General features: G+C 43.0%; 10 protein-coding genes across 10 annotated transcripts; 6 read left to right on the top strand and 4 right to left on the bottom strand.

Moving 5' to 3' along the window:
* Positions 1 to 6423, top strand: GLT1 (glutamate synthase (NADH); the record flags this gene model as incomplete). The annotated part of the gene is made up of 1 exon (XM_003680239.1): positions 1 to 6423. One exon carries the CDS (start codon positions 1 to 3, stop codon positions 6421 to 6423), a length of 6423 nt encoding a protein of 2140 aa, XP_003680287.1.
* Positions 6424 to 6494: 71 nt separating this feature from the next.
* PAR32 (Par32p) lies at positions 6495 to 7013 on the bottom strand (the record flags this gene model as incomplete). Its single annotated transcript, XM_003680238.1, has 1 exon — positions 6495 to 7013. One exon carries the CDS (start codon positions 7011 to 7013, stop codon positions 6495 to 6497), a length of 519 nt encoding a protein of 172 aa, XP_003680286.1.
* Positions 7014 to 7583: 570 nt separating this feature from the next.
* On the top strand, positions 7584 to 8390 carry HCR1 (translation initiation factor eIF3 core subunit j; the record flags this gene model as incomplete). Its single annotated transcript, XM_003680237.1, has 1 exon — positions 7584 to 8390. One exon carries the CDS (start codon positions 7584 to 7586, stop codon positions 8388 to 8390), a length of 807 nt encoding a protein of 268 aa, XP_003680285.1.
* A 238-nt stretch (positions 8391 to 8628) lies between these two features.
* On the top strand, positions 8629 to 10365 carry DLD1 (D-lactate dehydrogenase; the record flags this gene model as incomplete). The annotated part of the gene is made up of 1 exon (XM_003680236.1): positions 8629 to 10365. The coding sequence occupies one exon, from the start codon at positions 8629 to 8631 to the stop codon at positions 10363 to 10365; it is 1737 nt and encodes a 578-aa protein (XP_003680284.1).
* Positions 10366 to 10714: 349 nt separating this feature from the next.
* Positions 10715 to 11161, top strand: TDEL0C01830 (uncharacterized protein; the record flags this gene model as incomplete). Its single annotated transcript, XM_003680235.1, has 1 exon — positions 10715 to 11161. The coding sequence occupies one exon, from the start codon at positions 10715 to 10717 to the stop codon at positions 11159 to 11161; it is 447 nt and encodes a 148-aa protein (XP_003680283.1).
* Positions 11162 to 11233: 72 nt separating this feature from the next.
* Positions 11234 to 12403, bottom strand: PEX13 (peroxin PEX13; the record flags this gene model as incomplete). Its single annotated transcript, XM_003680234.1, has 1 exon — positions 11234 to 12403. One exon carries the CDS (start codon positions 12401 to 12403, stop codon positions 11234 to 11236), a length of 1170 nt encoding a protein of 389 aa, XP_003680282.1.
* Positions 12404 to 12834: 431 nt separating this feature from the next.
* Positions 12835 to 14307, bottom strand: MMR1 (Mmr1p; the record flags this gene model as incomplete). The annotated part of the gene is made up of 1 exon (XM_003680233.1): positions 12835 to 14307. One exon carries the CDS (start codon positions 14305 to 14307, stop codon positions 12835 to 12837), a length of 1473 nt encoding a protein of 490 aa, XP_003680281.1.
* A 1537-nt stretch (positions 14308 to 15844) lies between these two features.
* Positions 15845 to 17554, top strand: ILV1 (threonine ammonia-lyase ILV1; the record flags this gene model as incomplete). The annotated part of the gene is made up of 1 exon (XM_003680232.1): positions 15845 to 17554. The coding sequence occupies one exon, from the start codon at positions 15845 to 15847 to the stop codon at positions 17552 to 17554; it is 1710 nt and encodes a 569-aa protein (XP_003680280.1).
* Positions 17555 to 17714: 160 nt separating this feature from the next.
* Positions 17715 to 19400, top strand: AIM10 (putative proline--tRNA ligase AIM10; the record flags this gene model as incomplete). Its single annotated transcript, XM_003680231.1, has 1 exon — positions 17715 to 19400. The coding sequence occupies one exon, from the start codon at positions 17715 to 17717 to the stop codon at positions 19398 to 19400; it is 1686 nt and encodes a 561-aa protein (XP_003680279.1).
* A 71-nt stretch (positions 19401 to 19471) lies between these two features.
* SBH1 (Arf family guanine nucleotide exchange factor SBH1) lies at positions 19472 to 19738 on the bottom strand (the record flags this gene model as incomplete). Its single annotated transcript, XM_003680230.1, has 1 exon — positions 19472 to 19738. The coding sequence occupies one exon, from the start codon at positions 19736 to 19738 to the stop codon at positions 19472 to 19474; it is 267 nt and encodes an 88-aa protein (XP_003680278.1).
* Positions 19739 to 20076: the final 338 nt, after the last annotated feature.

Raw genomic sequence — 20076 nt, 5'->3', positions numbered from 1 at the left:
ATGAGAACCATGATGCTAAAGTCGGATAGGTTCGACCCATTGGAGGAGGCCTACGAGGGTGGAACTCCACTGCGGCAGCAAGCTGCCGCAAGTGGATCCACCACTAATAAGTCATGGGCTAATACAATGCCAGGTCGTTGTGGGTTGTATGAACCAGATTACGAGAAGGATGCATGTGGTGTTGGTTTTGTAGCTAACATTAGAGGTACTCCCTCGCACAAGATAGTCGCAGATGCGAGATTTCTGCTCTGTAATATGACCCATAGAGGTGCTGTTTCCTCTGGAGGAAACGGTGATGGTGCTGGTATTCTGGTTGGGATCCCACATGAGTTCATGAAGCGTGAGTTTATGCTTGATTTGGGAGTTGAAGTGCCCTCGAGCGGTGAATACGCCGTTGGAAACGTATTTTTCAAAAGAGATCAGGAACTAGAACAACTGCAACAGGCCAAGGATGTGTTTGAAGAAATGGCAGACTCGTTGGACTTAAAGGTATTGGGTTGGAGAAATGTTCCACGTGACTCGACTATATTGGGTGAAGTAGCACTATCTAGGGAACCAGCTATCTGGCAACCCATGGTGGTACTAAAGAGCGGCGAATTTAATGAGCGTGTGTTTCAGACAAAGTTGTATATTCTCAGGAAGCAAGTTACTGAGCGTATTGGTATCGAAAACTGGTTTTACGCTTGTTCGCTCAGTAACCGTACCATCGTCTACAAGGGTCAGCTGACCCCAGCTCAGGTCTATTCTTACTATTACGATCTTAACAATGCTCATTTTGAGTCCCATATGGCTCTAGTGCATTCGCGGTTCTCCACTAACACTTTTCCATCTTGGGACAGAGCTCAACCTTTGAGATGGCTAGCGCATAATGGTGAAATTAACACATTGAGAGGAAACAAGAACTGGATGCGTGCCCGTGAAGGTGTGCTATCTTCAGAGACTTTCAAGGAGCAATTGGATTTACTTTACCCTATTATTGAAGAAGGTGGGTCCGATTCTGCGGCTTTGGATAACGTTCTTGAGTTGTTGACCATTAATGGTACGCTTTCGCTTCCTGAAGCCATTATGATGATGGTTCCTGAGGCTTATCACAAAGACATGGACTCCAATTTAAAGGCATGGTTCGATTGGGCAGCTTGTCTAATGGAGCCATGGGATGGTCCTGCACTACTGACTTTCACCGACGGTCGTTACTGTGGTGCCATGCTTGACAGAAACGGTCTTAGACCTTGTCGTTACTACGTTACATCTGATGACCGTGTGATCTGTGCTTCAGAAGTCGGTGTCATTCATATCGATAACTCTATCGTCTTGCAAAAGGGTAAGCTGAAGCCAGGTGACTTGTTTCTTGTCGACACAGATAAAGGTGAGATCGTAGACACAAAGAAGTTGAAGTGCGAGTTTGCTAAGCGTAAGGATTTCAAGTCGTGGCTCTCCAAGGTCATTAAACTGGACGATTTGCTAATAAAGAACAAAAAATTGATTCCAGCTCAGTTTATCACAGATGTTTCTAACGTAAAAGTGCAAACTGATCCAAGGCTGCTTGCTAATGGTTACACTTTTGAGCAAGTTTCATTGCTGTTAACTCCAATGGCTTTGACTGGTAAAGAAGCACTAGGTTCTATGGGTAATGACGCTCCTTTGGCATGCTTGAACGAGGACCCCGTACTGGTTTACGACTACTTCAAACAATTGTTTGCTCAGGTTACGAATCCTCCTATCGATCCCATCCGTGAAGCCAACGTTATGTCTCTAGAGTGTTACGTTGGTCCCCAAGGTAATCTCTTGGAGATGCATCCCTCGCAGTGTGACAGACTTCTATTGAAATCTCCGATCTTGCATTGGAATGAATTCCACGCTTTGCAAAACATCGAAAGAGTTCATCCATCGTGGTCTATCGCAAACATTGACATAACTTTCCCTAAAACCGACGGACTGCTCGGTTACACGGCCACTATCGAACATATTACTCAGCTGGCAAGTGACTCAATCGAACAAGGTAAGAAGATTTTGATTCTCTCGGATAGAAATTTGGGACCTCAAAGAATTTCAATCTCATCTTTGGTCGCTGTCGGTGCCATCCACCACCACTTGATCAGGAACAAGCAACGTTCTCAAGTGGCTATCATCTTGGAGACCAGTGAAGCCAAGGAAGTTCACCACTTTTGTGTTCTTCTGGGATACGGTTGTGATGGTATTTTCCCATACCTCGCCATGGAAACCCTTGTTAGAATGAACCACGAAGGTTTAATTCGTAACAACGACGATGATGACGTCCGTGTCGATGATTTCACGTTATTGGAAAACTACAAGCACGCAATTGACGGTGGTATCCTAAAGGTTATGTCCAAGATGGGTATCTCCACTTTGGCCTCTTACAAAGGTGCTCAAATCTTTGAAGCATTGGGTGTCGATAACTCTGTGATCGACGTATGTTTCGCAGGTACCGCCTCCAGAATCAAGGGTGTCACTTTTGAGTATTTGGCCCAGGATGCTTTCTCATTGCACGAACGTGGTTATCCCTCAAGGTCAATAGTCAACAAATCTGTTGCCTTACCTGAGTCTGGTGATTACCACTGGAGAGATGGTGGTTATAAGCACGTCAACGATCCAACCGCTATTGCTTCTTTGCAGGATTCCGTAAGGAACAAGAATGAAAATGCTTGGGAAATGTATGTGAGGAAGGAAATGGAGGCTATCAGAGACTGTACACTAAGAGGTTTGCTCGAATTGGATTACGAAAGCTCTACGGCCATCCCATTGGAACAAGTCGAACCTTGGACCGAAATTGCCAGAAGGTTTGCTACAGGTGCCATGTCCTATGGTTCCATCTCCATGGAAGCACATTCAACTTTGGCTATTGCCATGAATAGACTAGGTGCCAAATCCAATTGTGGTGAAGGTGGTGAAGACGCAGAACGTTCTATCGTTCATGAAAACGGTGACACAATGAGATCCGCCATCAAGCAAGTCGCCTCCGCCAGATTTGGTGTTACTTCATACTACCTATCTGATGCTGACGAAATTCAGATTAAGATTGCTCAAGGTGCTAAGCCAGGTGAGGGTGGTGAATTGCCAGCTCACAAGGTCTCCAAGGACATCGCCAAGACCAGACACTCGACTCCATACGTGGGTTTGATCTCTCCACCTCCACATCACGACATTTACTCCATCGAAGATTTGAAACAACTGATTTACGACTTGAAATGTTCCAACCCAAGAGCAGGCATCTCTGTCAAATTGGTATCTGAAGTCGGTGTCGGTATCGTCGCTTCAGGTGTCGCCAAGGCCAAAGCTGATCATATTTTAGTTTCTGGTCATGATGGTGGTACTGGTGCTGCTAGATGGACTAGTATCAAGAACGCTGGTTTGCCATGGGAGTTGGGTCTAGCTGAAACCCATCAAACTTTGGTCTTGAACGACTTGAGACGTAACGTTGTTGTTCAAACTGACGGTCAATTGAGAACTGGTTTCGATATTGCCGTTGCCGTCTTGCTAGGTGCTGAATCCTTTACGCTAGCCACTATTCCATTGATCGCCATGGGTTGTGTGATGCTGAGGAGATGTCACTTGAATTCGTGTGCTGTGGGTATCGCCACACAGGATCCATATTTGAGAAGTAAGTTCGAAGGTCAACCAGAACATGTCATCAACTTCTTCTACTACTTAATTCAGGATTTGAGAAAGATCATGGCTAAGTTGGGTTTCCGTAGTATCGACGAGATGGTGGGCCACTCTGAAAAATTGAGAAAGAGAGCTAACGTGAACACCAAGTCCATTAACATTGATCTTTCTCCAATCTTGACTCCAGCTCACATTATTCGTCCTGGTGTCGACACAAGATTTAGAAAGAAGCAGGACCATAAGTTGCACACTCGTTTGGACAACAAATTGATTGATGAGGCGGAAGTTACCTTGGATCGTGGTCTACCAGTCACCATCGATGCAGAGATTATTAACACCGATCGTGCACTAGGTTCAACGCTTTCTTACCGGGTTTCAAAAAGATTCGGTGAGAATGGTTTACCTCAGGACACTGTTGTGGTCAACATCCAAGGTTCAGCTGGTCAATCCTTCGGCGCCTTCTTGACTCGCGGTATCACATTCATCTTGGACGGTGACGCTAACGACTATGTTGGTAAAGGTTTGTCAGGTGGTACTTTGGTCATTAGACCTCCAAAGGGCTCTAATTTCAAGAGTGATGAGAACGTCATCGTTGGTAACACATGTTTCTATGGTGCAACATCTGGTACAGCATTCATTTCAGGTAACGCAGGTGAACGTTTTGCTGTTCGTAACTCCGGTGCAACCATCGTTGTTGAAAAGATCATGGGTAACAATGCCTTTGAATACATGACCGGTGGTAGAGCAGTTGTTCTTTCTCAGATGGAATCTCTAAATGCCTTCTCTGGTGCTACAGGTGGTATCGCCTATTGTTTGACATCTGATTACGATGACTTTGTTGGCAAAATCAACCACGACACGGTCGAATTGGAGACCTTAAGCGACCCTGTTGAAATTGCTTACGTCAAGAACTTGATTCTTGAACATTACAACTACACCAAATCCGAGCTAGCCTCCAAGATCTTGGGTAACTTCAACTACTACCTAAAGAACTTTGTTAAGGTTATTCCAACTGATTACAAAAAGGTTTTATTGAAGCAAGCTGCAGACAAAATCAAGGAGAAGCAGTTGTCGACAAGTGAATACTTGAAAAGATTCCAAAGGACAGCAAATGGTAAAGCCGACGCCACCAATGGCGAAGTTGATGCCATGGTGTCAGCCAAGAAGAAGGAAAACAGCATATCATACAAATCTACAGCTGTCGAACCCAAGGTTGTTGATTTGGAAGACGCTATTCCAAATGCTGACCAACTAGGCAAGAATGCTGATAAGGTTGAGAAGTTGGAGAAGAACCGTGGATTCATGAAATACAAGGTTCGTCATGAAAGCAAGAGAAGTCCAGCTGCTAGAACCAAGGATTGGAAAGAGTTTGCTAACACCTTGGGCAAGAAAGATGCCAAATATCAAACTGCAAGGTGTATGGAATGTGGTACTCCTTTCTGTCAATCAGATACCGGTTGTCCCGTCTCCAATATCATTCCTAAGTTCAATGATTTGGTTTTCAAGAACCAATGGAAGTTAGCGTACGACAAGTTGACCGAAACCAACAATTTCCCAGAATTTACTGGAAGGGTGTGTCCAGCACCATGTGAAGGTGCTTGTACTTTGGGTATCATTGAGGATCCCGTAGGAATCAAGTCTATTGAAAGGTTGATTATCGACAATGCCTTCAAGGAGGGATGGGTCCAGCCTACTCCACCAGAGTCACGTACTGGCCGTTCTGTGGCAATCATTGGTAGCGGTCCAGCTGGTCTAGCTTGTGCCGATCAATTGAACAAAGCAGGTCACTATGTTACGGTTTACGAAAGAGCAGACCGTTGCGGTGGTTTGTTGATGTACGGTATTCCAAACATGAAGTTAGACAAATCTGTTGTTGAGCGTCGTGTCCAATTGCTGGCAGCGGAGGGTATCCAGTTCGTCACTAATACGGAGATCGGTAAGGATGTTGCCATTGAGGAGTTGAAATCACAATTCGATGCTGTTGTGTACGCCATCGGTTCTACCATCCCCAGAGACTTGCCTATTAAGGGCCGTGAATTGAAGAATATCGATTTCGCCATGACCCTTCTAAAGAACAACACCTCTGCATTCTTGCAGAAGGATATGGAAACGATCCGCCAATCACTCGCCGGTAAGAAAGTTATTGTTATTGGTGGTGGTGATACCGGTAATGACTGTCTTGGTACGTCTGTTAGACATGGTGCCGCTTCTGTGCTAAATTTCGAGTTGCTCCCAGAACCACCAAAGCAGCGTGCTAAGGACAATCCATGGCCACAATGGCCTCGTGTCATGAGAGTGGACTATGGTCATGCCGAGGTCAAGGAGCATTATGGTAGGGACCCAAGAGAGTACTGTATTCTATCGAAGGAATTTATCGGTAACGACGAAGGCGAAGTTACTGCGATCAAGACTGTCCGTGTGGAGTGGAAGAAGTCTGAGAGTGGTGTATGGCAAATGGTTGAAATTCCTGGCAGCGAAGAGATTTTCGAGGCTGATGTTGTACTATTATCTATGGGTTTCGTTGGTCCCGAACTATTCGAAGATCCAAGTGTAAACAAGACCAAGCGTGGAACGATTGGCACACTCAATGACGCTTCCTACAGTGTCGATGGTGCATCGACCTATGCCGCAGGTGACTGTAGAAGAGGACAATCGCTCATAGTATGGGCTATCCAAGAGGGTAGAAAGTGCGCTGCCTCCATCGACGAGAACTTGATGGGTGACACTTACCTACCTGGAAGCGGTGGTATTGTAAGGCGTGACTACAAGTTGCTTGAAGAATTAGCTGCCACCGTCTAGAACACTAACCTGTTTATTATTTATTATATATTTATTTATGCATGTTAATGACATATGCGTTGTACCATGATTCATGAGAAGAGTTTTTTCAAAGAAGACCATAAGCCCTTTTTCTCCTGTGTTTGCTTCTTCTTCTTAGTCTGTCCTTTTCGGCTTGCAACTGGTGATATTATATTACCTGCTCCTCCTCTTCCAACCACAATGGCCGGTCTCTCATCCAAGGCACTGTTCGCCTTAGAACGCACTTTATGAACATTGTCCCGACTACTAGCACCACGACTACGACTACTCAACGCATTGGAAACAGCAACCTCAATGTTGTCTCCTGAAAGTGGCTCGATATAATCATCCTCACCCTGTGGACCAATAAAATCGTCCTCTTCGTCCTCCACATCCTGTGCCCTCCTCGTCAATTTGGCATCAACATTTCTTCTCATATTCCCAGCACCACCTCTCCCAGTGCTGAAAACAGGTTGCAATATACTGGGAGTCTGCGAACCTTGCGGTACCAATCTTGGTGAAGCCTTTGCATTTGTTTTCTGGATATTACCAGCCCCCCCACGACCTGTAGAAACGTTGTATGTAGTCATCGCCCAACTTTTTGATCAAGTCAAAGACCGATAGTAAACCAGCAACCGGCTGAACTGTATATATACTTGTCAAACTCTTTACAGCATTCGAAGAATGACCTGTCGGTATGACTCGATGTCGAAAGATTGCCGTTCGAGGCTGCTCGTCGCGCAGTAACTGCAAGCACACGAGCCACGCTTTTTCACCCAAGGTCATGCAAGCGGGAGGAAGCCATTGATGACGTTCAATCACACGCTATGAAGCTCCGTTACTACGAACACAATGATCAAGAAATTACGAGGGACCCTGAGTGGTCTTTACGCTTATGTGCGAGAAAAGGAATCTAAAAGAGTCGCCCGTATTGTGTAAAAAATGGGATGAAATAGAAAGGTACGTAAAGAGTATGTCGAAGGTACGAGATATCGTGAAGAGGGTGCCATCCGCTTTATATCTCAAGTGACAGTGGTACTGACACCTTGATTTTTTTTTTCAAAATGAAAAATTTCAATAAAAATTGAAAAAAAAATTGAAGAAAGATCGATGAGTTGAGGAGGCTTTAAACAAGCTAAACAGTTAGCAAATAAGCGAAAATGTCTTGGGATGATGATGTTATTGGTGGGTCTGCCGCTACGGGAGACGACAACGTTCTTTTGGCGTCCTGGGATGACGAACTGGGCGACGAACCAGTGATGGAATCGTGGGATGCACCTGAGGAACCAAAATCCGAACCAAAACCAAAGAGTAAGCCCGCAAGCGGTAAGAAGAGCAAGGCAAAGAGTGTGGAACCTGAGCAGAAATTGATGGCTATCGACGTTCTGGATGAAAAAACTCGTCAAGAACTAATCAAGAAGGCAGAACTAGACTCAGACTTGAATAATGCAGCAGATTTGTTTGCCGGTTTGGGAGTCGCAGAAGAGCATCCAAGAGCTGCCGCTCTAAGACGAGAACAAGAAGCACTAGCAGCTGCCGCAGCTACTGCTCTGACAAAAGACACACCAATCGAAAACCATCCGCTTTTCCAAACAGCAGAAACCAAGAAGGACTACCAGGATTTGAGAAAAGCTGTCTCGACAGCCGTCGTTTCTATGCATGAGAAATCCTCACTCAACTACGCCTCTTCCCTAGCCATTGATCTAATCAGGGATGTTGCCAAGCCAATGTCGATCGAATCGATCAGACAAACGATCGCAACATTAAATATTCTTATGAAAGACAAAGAAAGAGAAGAAAGACAAGCAAGATTGGCTCGTGTCAAAGGTGGTACCGCACAAGGAGGTGCAGGAAAGAAGAAGGCTAAAGGTGCCAAGGCCAATCTCGGTGGTGCGTTCAAGAAAGATCAACAATTCGACATGGGAGAAGTTGAATTCGACGATTTTGGTGATGACGACTTCATGTAAGAGCAACTACTAAATAATATAACTAGTAATAGAATAGCTGAGCTTCTTTGCTCATCGCTGGTACAAGCTCCACATTGCCAATCCCACGCTATCCCACCCGATATTTCACTGGATTTGACGTATTGAAGTCGATCAAGAACTGGGAAACTACGGATAGCCGAGGTATATAAGCAATAAGTAGAGGAGTAGTGAGCTCAATGGCACTTGTGAAAGATCGCTATAGCATAGAGATTGTACTATGATCTCGAAAAAAGCCCTTTTACTGGGATATAAGACGGTTACTAGAGGAAGTTTTGGTAATTTCAGATTCTCGAGAGCTTATAGTCAAGGTAGCACCGGAGGAAGCGGAAGTAGTAAGAGATGGTTTGGTTATTGTTTAGCCGGAGCCGTTGGATACGCTGTTGCTGATACTGTGGAATATAACTCAAAAGTTAGAGAATTGCTTGGTGTGAAAACTACTAGTGAACCAGAGATTGGTTCAACTTTGCCATTGAATCAATTAGGTCCTGCTGAATATTGCACGGATGAAAAGAAGTTGGAGCAGGTGGTTTCAGAGCTGAAGAAAGTGTTTAAGGATGATAAGGAACATTTCACCGAGACAAAGAGCGATTTAGATGATCATTCGGATACTTATTTCAACACTCATCATCCTTCTGCGGACCAAAGACCTAGAATTGTGTTGTTTCCTTCTACTACGGAGGAAGTTTCTCGTTTAATGAAGATTTGCTATGATAATAATGTTCCTGTTGTTCCCTACTCCGGTGGTACCTCGTTAGAGGGTCACTATATCTCTACCAGAGGTCGCTCTACCGTCATGATCGATGTGTCGAAATTCATGAACCATATCGTTAAGTTGAACAAGACGGATTTGGATGTTGAAGTACAGGCCGGTGTGCCATGGGAAGATTTGAACGATTTCCTGGGTGATCATGGATTGTTGTTCGGGTGTGATCCAGGTCCAGGAGCCCAGATCGGTGGTTGTGTCGCTAACTCGTGCTCTGGTACTAATGCATACCGTTATGGTACCATGAAGGAGAACGTCGTCAATTTGACCATTGTTTTACCCGATGGTACTGTGGTCAAGACTAAAGGAAGACCAAGAAAATCGAGTGCAGGTTACAATTTGAACGGACTGTTCATCGGTAGCGAAGGTACTTTGGGGCTAGTCACCGAGGCTACGGTGAAATGTCATGTTAAGCCAGTTTTAGAGACTGTTGTGGTCGCAGCTTTCCCAACTGTCGGTGATGCTGCTGCTTGTTCTTCCAATATCACCCAGGAAGGTATTCAACTCAATGCGATGGAATTATTGGATGACGAAATGATGAAACTAATCAACTCCTCGGGGGCTACTTTCAGAACCGACTGGAAAGAGCATCCAACGATGTTCTTCAAGATTGGCGCTAGAAATGATAATATCGCCCAGCAAGTCATCAAGGAATTGCAACGTATTGCTGAGAAACACAAGGCATCCTCTTTCGAGTTTGCTACTGAAGACGACGAAAAATTGGAACTTTGGGAAGCTAGAAAAGTTGCATTGTGGTCTGTCATCGATGCCAGTAAAACTAAAAACAAAAACGCCAACGTCTGGACTACAGATGTTGCAGTTCCATTGTCAAATTTCGCCCAAGTGATCGAAGAGACCAAGGAGGAAATGAATAAATCTCCTTTGATCAACGCAATTGTCGGCCACGCTGGTGATGGTAACTTCCATGCCTTCATAGTTTACAACAACGATCAAGAGAAAAAGATCTGTGAAGAAATTGTCGACAACATGGTCAGAAGAGCCATCGACGCAGAAGGTACCTGTACCGGTGAACACGGTGTTGGTATCGGTAAGAGAAAATTCCTTCTAGAAGAGCTTGGCGATGCGCCGGTCGATTTAATGCGCAAGATAAAACTTGCCATTGATCCAAAAAGAATCTTGAACCCTGACAAAATCTTCAAGATCGACCCTAACGAGCCCGAAGTGCACTAAATAACATTCATATATGTACGTAAAAAATCTGACGATTTTACAGCAATTTTATCACTAAATCTGGGGATAGTTAAAAATTTTGGAAAGATTTGTTTGAATGATATTGAATAAATATTACTGGCGCGGCGATGACAGTAATTACTGACGTCGCGACAAAAGAAGAAGAACGTCAATTTGCTGCGGAAGCAAAGGGGTAGTAGTAATGGCAAGAAATTTTACCAGCAACCCACTCCTTATGTTCTAATAAATTAGTATAAATAAGATGGTTTGATCAATTATCTTAAGTTCAATTCCTTCTCGATTAATATATCATCAACCAATCAATAAAAGAAAATAATATAAAATAAAAATGTTGTCAAGATCTTACCTAAACGTTTCGAGAACTGTTCTTTACAGACCATCTATGGTGATTGCTCAACGCAGCGCATTCCACACTACTAGATTCACACAAAAGAGTGCTACTGAAGTTGTCAAGGAAAAATTGGACACTTTGAACAAAAAAATTGGTCAAGTAGCTGCAGAAGGTATTGAAAAAACACAGGAAGCCACTCATAAGGCCGGTGATGTTGCTCAAGAAGCGAAGGAAAAAGCCAGCCAGAAATTGGGTGAAACTGAAGAACTTTCGAGAAGTTCCAAGGCTGAATTGAAGGACAAAGCTCAAAGCACTATGGGCCGTGCAGAGGACAAGGCTGAGGATTTGGGCAAGAAGGCCGAAAATGTCGGTAAGGACGTCAAGAAAGGTGCTGCTAGAAATATCGAAGATGCCCAGGATTACGTCGACAAGAAGACCAAGTAATGACTTACGTTAGGGTTAAAATATATACTAAATATTCAAACATTTACGACTCGCATTAATCATGATTATTCATTAAATCTGTTGCAATTCATTTAGTTCATCCTGAACTCGTTCGATCTTCTTTTGTCTCCTTATGATCTCTATGTAATTGAAAGGCACATAACCGATGTCGCCACTCTTCGTCCGTACTTTCCACCACTCAGAGTCTCTTCCCAAAGAGTCTTGCTTACTCATAATTGCCATTAGGTCGCCTTTCTTTAATGTGACTTCCATTTGAGGGTTCTCTGGGGTAAAATCGTATAGGGCCCTGGCAAATTCTAGTTTTGATGGGTCTATCTGTTGGTTTGGCTGAGAACCTATTCTCATGTTTTGCATGCTTTGTACTTTGGCAATGAATTTGTTCAATAAGTAAGGGAAACCAAATACTGCCGCTAGAAGAAAAATCAGTGGTTTCCAGGATATTCTTTTCTTCTTAGGTTCACCTTTCTCATTGTTTTTGAATCTTTCAAACTCTTCTAGCATACGAGAATTTTTAGATTTCCCATCCTTGCTCTTATTGGAGATCGATTTGGGCGGTGTGCCTATTCTACCTCTTGTAAGATAATATAATCCCCTCCTCAGAAACTTCATCATTGCAAAGATACCAAAGAAGGATCCCAGGATCTCTTTCAAGTAAGAGAATTGCTCGGCCACGGAGATCATGCTAAAAAACGAGTTGTGTGTAGCCATATAAGTAGACTCTAACATCTGTGCGAAACCAGCAACTGCTCCAATCAGACTTTCAATCAGTTGGAAAGTAGCCTGCGTTGATTCACCCAATCCTTGTGCTCCATTCATTCCTCCCATGTATCCACCGCCGTATCCGTTACCATACAACGAGCCATAAGTTCCACCACCATACATAGATCCGTAACCACTGCCGTGCATAGATCCATAACCTCCGCCAAACATCGAATTGCCACCATAGAGTCCATTTCCCATCATCGAGTTACCATATATCCCAGCCCCATAATTCCCACCATATTGACCGTTTCTGTATGAAGAGGACATAGGATCATTCAAGTTCTCAGTATTCATAGCGGCTGGTCTTGGTGGAGCGTCTGGCGAAGAGTCCGGTACATCGTGGTCGTTAGCTCCGGTAGCTACCCTAGTCATCGACCCCAAATCTGGCGAAGAAACGCCTCCGTCCAATGGAGCACTGGTTTCCCATGGCTTAGGACGTGGTTTGGCATTTGCAGACATATCTTATATTGCCTCCTCTTACCCTTTTTGTTGTTAATCTTTCTTAGGATATAGTTGTTAAAGGTGATCCAAATTTAAAGCCGATCAGGGACCTTCCGCTGAAAGCGCTGACAATAAATCAAACCTCAATCAACAATAATATTTAAGACTTCCCAACTTGATTAAACTTGATTTAAGTTATATTATATGTATGCGCCGAGAGTTTTTTCCAACTCCAAGATAAAGTGGTTAATAATATAAATGTATGCCTTTTTATCAGTCTTTTGAAATTTCACTTTTGAATGTTATTTTCCAGCAGACAAAGCTTGAAGATAATGATCGAATGACTTTATAGTATTGGATTCCTAGTCCTGAATCTCAATGGTGATTCGATCATCATTTTCCTGCACCCGGAGAGCTGAATAGAAAACCTTTTTCTAATATTACATAGCTCATGATTCCCCCAATGGTTCAACTTGAATGTTTAGTTGGAAACCTGCTTTCCTTCTAAAACTTAAAGAAGCATCCTGTTGAGGTCGTAAGAGTGGCGTATCGTCGTGATTAGGTTCGTGCTGTTGTATTTCCTTCTCATCATCTGAAGAAGAAGAAGATCCTTGCTCCTCTATTTGTCTTAATTCCGTGCTTGATATACGAGATATTCTTTTCCTTAATGTGCTTATCTGAGGATTCTCTCCCATTGGATACGTAGAGCGTTTATCCTTCGAAGCTGCTTTTTTAATGGGAGAATCACCCAAGGTCTTCATCACTTTCCTGTAGTTTTCTACTTTCTTCTCCAACTGCATAACCTTTCTTTGTACACCTCTTTGGGCTTCTTGCCTAGAGGATTTGATTTCGTGAATTGCATCGTAAACAAAAATGTCTTCGACAGTTCTGCTAGTAGTTATGGATTGAATCAATTTTTCATTCTGTAATTTCATTTCTTCAATCTCCAACTCTAGCTGTTTGATCCTGTGGTCCAGTTTTGCGGTCTCTTCGTGAGTTATAACTGGCTGATTATTATACCAATCAGCATCATAGTCGGTCGAAGTAGATGATATGAAACTACACCTCTTGAAATCATCCGATTGGACAAATCCATTCTTGTCTGAGGCAAGAGCATCTAGGTCCAATTCCTTAGGTAGATTGTTGAAATCAATGGATACCGCCGATGATACTAAAGAAGAGCTTGATATCACTCTAACTTCTTCTTCATTCGGTTTGGGGGTGGTTGCTTTAACTTTCATCGTCTCATCTGGATCTCGCTGTTTATCACATAACGTCATGCCACTAATAGCGCTTGCAGATTCCGAGATATTCCTTTCAGGGACAGGTTGAATCATGGCTTCTGGAACTTTAGGCTGCTGTTCAACCTTTGCGTCAACCTGCCGCTGTTGCTTTGATTCATCGGTTTGCTTGCTTAGTTGCAGTTGTTGATCCTGATATTTTTTCAAAGTCTCTCTTATGCCAGCTCTCGTGGCAATCTCTGCTTGATGATTTTTTGCTTCTTTATTCGAATTAGATGCCATACCAGTGGCAGACTGTTTCATTAGAGTCGACAGCAAGGGTAATGTAGAAGGTTGCTGGGACATATATTCCGGTTTTAACATCTTCGGAGCATTGTTGAAGAGTTGGAACCGTATGGGGGAATTTGAACGTAATGTATCTGAATTACTCCTTTGCCTCGATCTCCCTGTTCGGGATAATTCACTCAGTTTGGAGAGTGAAGTTCGATATATTAACGAGTGACCATTTGATCCTCCATTATTGTTCATATTAGGACCACCACAACCGCTATCCAATTTAAGCTTAGTTGGTGACGCAAGCAAATGCGAAAACCCATTGCCATTGCTCGGATCATCGAGACTAAATGCCATAGGTGACAATGTGGGGGACAACTGCTCTGGTTTCAAAGGCGGCGAGTTCATAGGAATGAATAATGATTTAAAGAATGACTTTATAGTTGGAAAATAACAATTCTCAGTACCCTTCGAGTCCGTGCCCTTCAATTCGACCGGCTACCTGGGCAATTAAGCGATTAAAATTCTTGATTGATATAGCAATATTGGTGTGGGACGTTGTGACTATCTCCAGAAGAAAAAATATTTTGAATGGCGGTAGGCGGTTTCTTATGGTTAAGGTGAGAGTAATCTTCTTGATGTATTTTCGAGGTCTGAACGAATATAGTGCGAGTAATGTCTAGCTGGCTTGAACAAGTTCCCTGTACTTCGCTCTACTTTTTCCTTCACATTCAGTCGCTTAGTTGAACCAATAGGGCATCGAAGTGAAGTGAACAAGCGTCTCTTTGTTGATCTTTTTGTGCTGCTTTGCCCGATCCGGTACTTTCCTTCATTTGGTCAAAAGTAAACAGCTGCCGCTTTAAAGCCAGTCATGTGACACGCTTTTTATTAGCCGGAGAAGTCTTCATTTCAACACTTGTGGTCCAAATAGTCATTTATTGACCCATCAGCGCCTTTTACTGTCTTTATGAGTATGGCCTTCTATAGGTTATTATGTTCTGCGAATCGCGAAGCCTCTGAGACCCATCTGATCCTCGAAACTGGGTTAACAAATTCCCTGTTGAGCTGGAACTTTTTAATTTATAAAGCTCACGATGTACAAGTAATTTCGAGCAATGCTATGAAGCTCGTAGGTCTGTAGCAGCCGTCTTCTAATCTTGTTGTTTTTCTAAAGTGGTGAATAAAAGAGAGACCTGAGCGGCTAAACTAGCTAAACTAGCCGCGCCTCCACTTCATAAGAAATACAAAGAAAACACACATTTCAGCATTGAAGAGAGTTGAAGTGCATTAGAATATCTAGAATCCAACCAGCCCTCTTGTTTGGTTGTTGTGAACTGGGCGAAGGCAATTGCAAGATTGGGGAATAATTTAAAGCAGGTAAAACACACTTTCCCTTGCTTGTGGTATGATATTCGGCAACCGGTAATCCCTTGGTAAAGTGCTATTAGAAGCTGTTAGAAAGGCCAGCTGGTTGTTGTTGGAAATAATAATTAGGCAACAAATATTCAACCGTTTGGCGTAGAATGGTCGGAAACTCGATTTAAACATCAGGACCACTTAGGATCAAATTTTGCCATATATAAATCGGTCAAGACTCTTCATAACGAGGCCACAAATCACCAAAGTCACTAGAGTTTTGGCTGGCTACTTGTACAAGTATGAGGACGACTATTAGTTCATGTGGAAATCATCAACCATTATCGTTAGAAAACGGTGTCTAGACAATTAGGCAAACTACGAACGGATTTTACCAACTCAAGACTAAAAGCCCCTAGCAACATGACAACTTGCCGCCATTGTTTTATTGTTCAGCTTTTTTTTTCAGTCATGTTGCCTGAGCCACCACCTGGATATTTTCGATAAGAATTGAAAAATTACACTGAAGGCTCATCAAAGCGTTTGGTCCAATTAAGATAAATCGAACGGTTTTGACATACAATCAATAATGCTAGTCAGTCCAATAAGGACTGCCATGAATAGGCAGGTAGGGAGGCCTTTGTTGCTTCAACTCCGTGCCAACTTCCATCAACAGCAGCACCTTTCACCAGAATTGGTAAAGCTACATTCCGAACTTAAGCTGGATGAATTGCAACCAGACAATACACCAGACTACGTACGTCTGGTACTACGCTCATCTATTTATGATGTTATCTCAGAATCTCCAATTTCTCATGGTGTGGGATTATCTTCTCGATTGAATACCAACGTTCAGTTGAAAAGAGAAGACTTGTTGCCTGTCTTCTCCTTCAAACTTCGTGGTGCTTATAATATGATAGCCAAATTGGACGATAGTCAAAAGAATCAAGGTGTCATTGCTTGTTCTGCAGGCAATCACGCTCAAGGTGTCGCTTTTGCAGCCAAGCATATGAGTATACCGGCTACCATTGTGATGCCTGTGTCAACTCCCTCTATCAAATACCAGAACGTCTCCAGGTTGGGCTCACAGGTTGTTCTGTATGGTAATGATTTTGATGAAGCCAAGGCTGAATGTACCAGATTGTCAGAAGAACGTGGATTGACAAACATTCCACCTTTTGATCATCCTTATGTTATCGCTGGACAAGGTACTGTCGCTATGGAGATTTTGAGACAGGTTCGAAACTCCGCGAAGATTGGTGCTGTATTTGTCCCATGTGGTGGTGGTGGTTTAGTCGCCGGAATTGGTGCATACTTGAAGAGAATTGCTCCACATATTAAGATCATTGGTGTCGAAACATTCGACTCTGCAACTTTACACACTTCTTTGAAAAATGGTAAGAGGACACCCCTAGCAAGTGTTGGTACTTTTGCTGATGGTACTTCAGTTCGCATGATCGGTGAAGAGACATTTAGAATCGCACAAGATGTTGTCGATGAAGTTGTTTTGGTCGGCACTGATGAGATCTGCGCAGCTATAAAGGATATTTTCGAAGATACTAGAGGTATTGTGGAACCTTCTGGAGCTCTGGCTGTCGCAGGAATGAAGAAGTATGTGACCCAGTTACATCCTGAAATCGAACACTCCAAACACACTTACGTCCCAATTCTTTCGGGTGCCAACATGAATTTTGATAGATTGAGATTTGTTTCTGAACGTGCAGTCCTAGGTGAAGGTAAAGAAGTCTTTATGTTGGTTACTATTCCTGACGTGCCAGGTTCTTTCAAGAAGCTGCAAAAAGTTATTCATCCAAGAGCTGTTACCGAATTCTCATACCGTTACAACGAACACCGTCACGAGTCGACTAGCGAAGTTCCTAAGGCTTACATTTACACTTCCTTCAGTGTTGTTGACCGTGAAAAGGAGATTAAACAAGTGATGCAGCAAATTCACTCCTTGGGATTCGAAGCTGTTGATATTTCGGACAATGAAATGGCCAAGTCTCATGGTAGATATCTTGTCGGTGGTGCTTCAAAAGTACCCAACGAAAGAGTCATCTCTTTTGAGTTCCCAGAGAGACCAGGTGCACTAACTAGGTTCCTAGGTGGTTTGACCGAGTCCTGGAATTTGACCATGTTTCACTACAGAAACCATGGTGCCGACATTGGTAAAGTGCTGGTAGGAATCTCTGTCCCTCCAAGAGAAAATTTAACATTCCAGAAATTCTTGGAAGATCTAGGCTACAGATACCAGGATGAGTCGGATAACATGGTTTATCAAAAATTCTTGAAATATTAAGTACGACCTTCAATTCAGAATATATACTCTTTCATAAGCACTTCAAATTGATTCATTTATAATATTTTCATGAATTCGCTTTAAATTGAAGCGAACTCACATTTAACTGAACTTCTAAAATAATAAGATCATCGAACTTTATTCGCCTTTTGCCCATGAAATGCTGAGATTGCCACCAGCATACCGATCGTACCATGTATTCCAACCCAGAAAACTATCCAAAGAGACGTTGAAGAGTCTACCAACTCATGAGTTGCTGCAAACACTGGGCTTTGTGAGGCAATCTCAAAGTGGTCTTGTAAACTGGTTACCTATGGGCCTGCGCTCTCTGACAAAGATCGAAAATATTATTCGTCGTCGAATGAACAATGATGGCAAAGCCATGGAGGTTCAATTAAGCACATTGTCCCCCAAATCGTTGTGGGAGACCACTGGCCGTTGGTCGAACACTGAGCTGTTTAAACTGAAGGACGCCAAGAAGGCATCCTATTGCCTAACACCTACTTGCGAAGAAGATATCACTGCATTGATGAAGAATTACATTTCAAGTTATAAAGATTTGCCTTTGTTAGTTTATCAGATCACTAAAAAATATCGTGATGAGCTTAGACCTCGAGGTGGATTGCTGCGAGGTCGTGAATTTCTCATGAAGGATGCATATTCATTCGCAACCAGTAAAGAAGAAGCCATAGGGATTTTCGAAAGGGTAAATTCTGTCTACGCTAAGATCTTCACCGACCTCAAGATCCCCTTTCTCAGTGCCTGGGCGGATAGCGGCGATATTGGCGGCGATCTGAGTAAAGAATACCATTATATACACCCATCAGGGGAGGACACTTTAATGAAGTGTGAGGATTGTGGTATGTCATCTAACGTAGAAAAATGTGAATCCTTTCCAATCGAAAATGGTGAACATTTGGGGGACGTTGATGTGCAATACACTCTGAGTAAAGATCACGGTACTTTGGTGTGTCTGTATTACCCACGAGGCCGCCAATTGAACTGGAACCTCGCTTTGGAGTCCCTGGATCACGATTTGGACAGTAGTATAAGAGAAAAGAGCAACAAGGATATCCTAGAAATCTTCCAAGAATCAAATGAAGACGTAATGTTTGCAAAGGTTCTTCGGGTGATGGATTGCCGATTAAACTCAAGATCCAATTTCCCAGATTTCCCACTAAAACAGTATCTGAAGAACAATTTCGGCAAGATCGACGACGTATCGCTAGTCGATGCCATCGAGAACGAGGTTTGCGGATCCTGTAATGAAGGCCACCTTAAGGCCTTCAAAACTATCGAAGTAGGTCATACGTTTCATTTGGGAACCAAATACAGCAAATTACTTGAAGCCAAATTCACAGATCGCGAAAATAAGAGCTCCATCATCGAGATGGGATGTTTTGGTATTGGTGTGAGTAGACTACTCGGTGCAATTGGTGAAATTACGAGAGACGAACGCGGATTTCGCTGGCCAACGAGCGTAGCACCCTACACTGTATCAGTGTGCGTAGCACCTGGAAATGAGTCACTATCGCACCAGATTAAAGAGCAGCTGGATATGTCCTTTGAAGACGACGTAATGTACAGTTTCAATGACAAAATGGGACTTGGGGCCAGAATAAACTATTCTCACGCCATTGGAATCCCAATATGCGTAATAGCAGGCCCAAAGAACTGGCCAAACGTCGAATTGGAAATCAGAGGCAATAACTATGGTAATGAAAGCTGGAAACAAGAATACGAAACCGCGAAGGACACTCTAAAATGGCAGATCACCGGTGATAAGCACATTGTCCCAATTGAAAGTCTGCGAAAAGTAATCTCCATCATTGCAAGAGACTTGTAAATATTATTCTATTTCGTTCATTAGAGAATTATACACATGTTTTTAGCACCTTGATTCACATTCAGTTAAAGCTAGAATAGCTTACCAGTGACCTTCGAGATGACATGCATAGCGACCACAGAAAATATGAACGCAACGGCCAAAAACAACACAACTAGAGGATCCACTCTCAAACCGTTAGCTTCATCAGTGTAAATCTTCAAGATCGAACTCGAAGAACCTCCATGACCGGCTTGCCTCGTCGAAGCTGGAGTCTGTTTCAATTGCTTATCCTTAACATTTTGAGCCTGTCTTCTTTTTTGCAACGTACGCTGACCGCCTGGAGGAGTAGATGACATAGTGAACTAGACAACTGCGACTGAATTGGCCCTTTAAACTATTATTCTAATGATTGAATGTACACGTAAGAGGCTAATTTTGATAGAGGTCCTATAGCCAAATGCTTACCCAGCTCCATACGTAGAAAGCGATTGTTGCATCTCCGGGTAAAAAAGTCTTAGAGAAGAAAAATTTCAAGAAAATCTATCAAATCGCCACTTTTTTGAAGGAAGGAATCAACCCTTTGCAAGGCTATTTGGTAGGTCTATGGGTGGTTTGAGCTTTTGATTAGCTAACCGTTTAGTTGAGTGAACGAATTGGTACCAGTAAGAGAGTTTTTGCGGACGGTTTAGGAATT

Source organism: Torulaspora delbrueckii, chromosome 3 (genome assembly GCF_000243375.1).
Source record: "Torulaspora delbrueckii CBS 1146 chromosome 3, complete genome".
Lineage (NCBI taxonomy): Eukaryota > Fungi > Ascomycota > Saccharomycetes > Saccharomycetales > Saccharomycetaceae > Torulaspora > Torulaspora delbrueckii.
The sequence above is the reverse complement of the archived record's forward strand: the minus strand, read 5'-3'. Positions and strand labels throughout refer to the sequence as shown.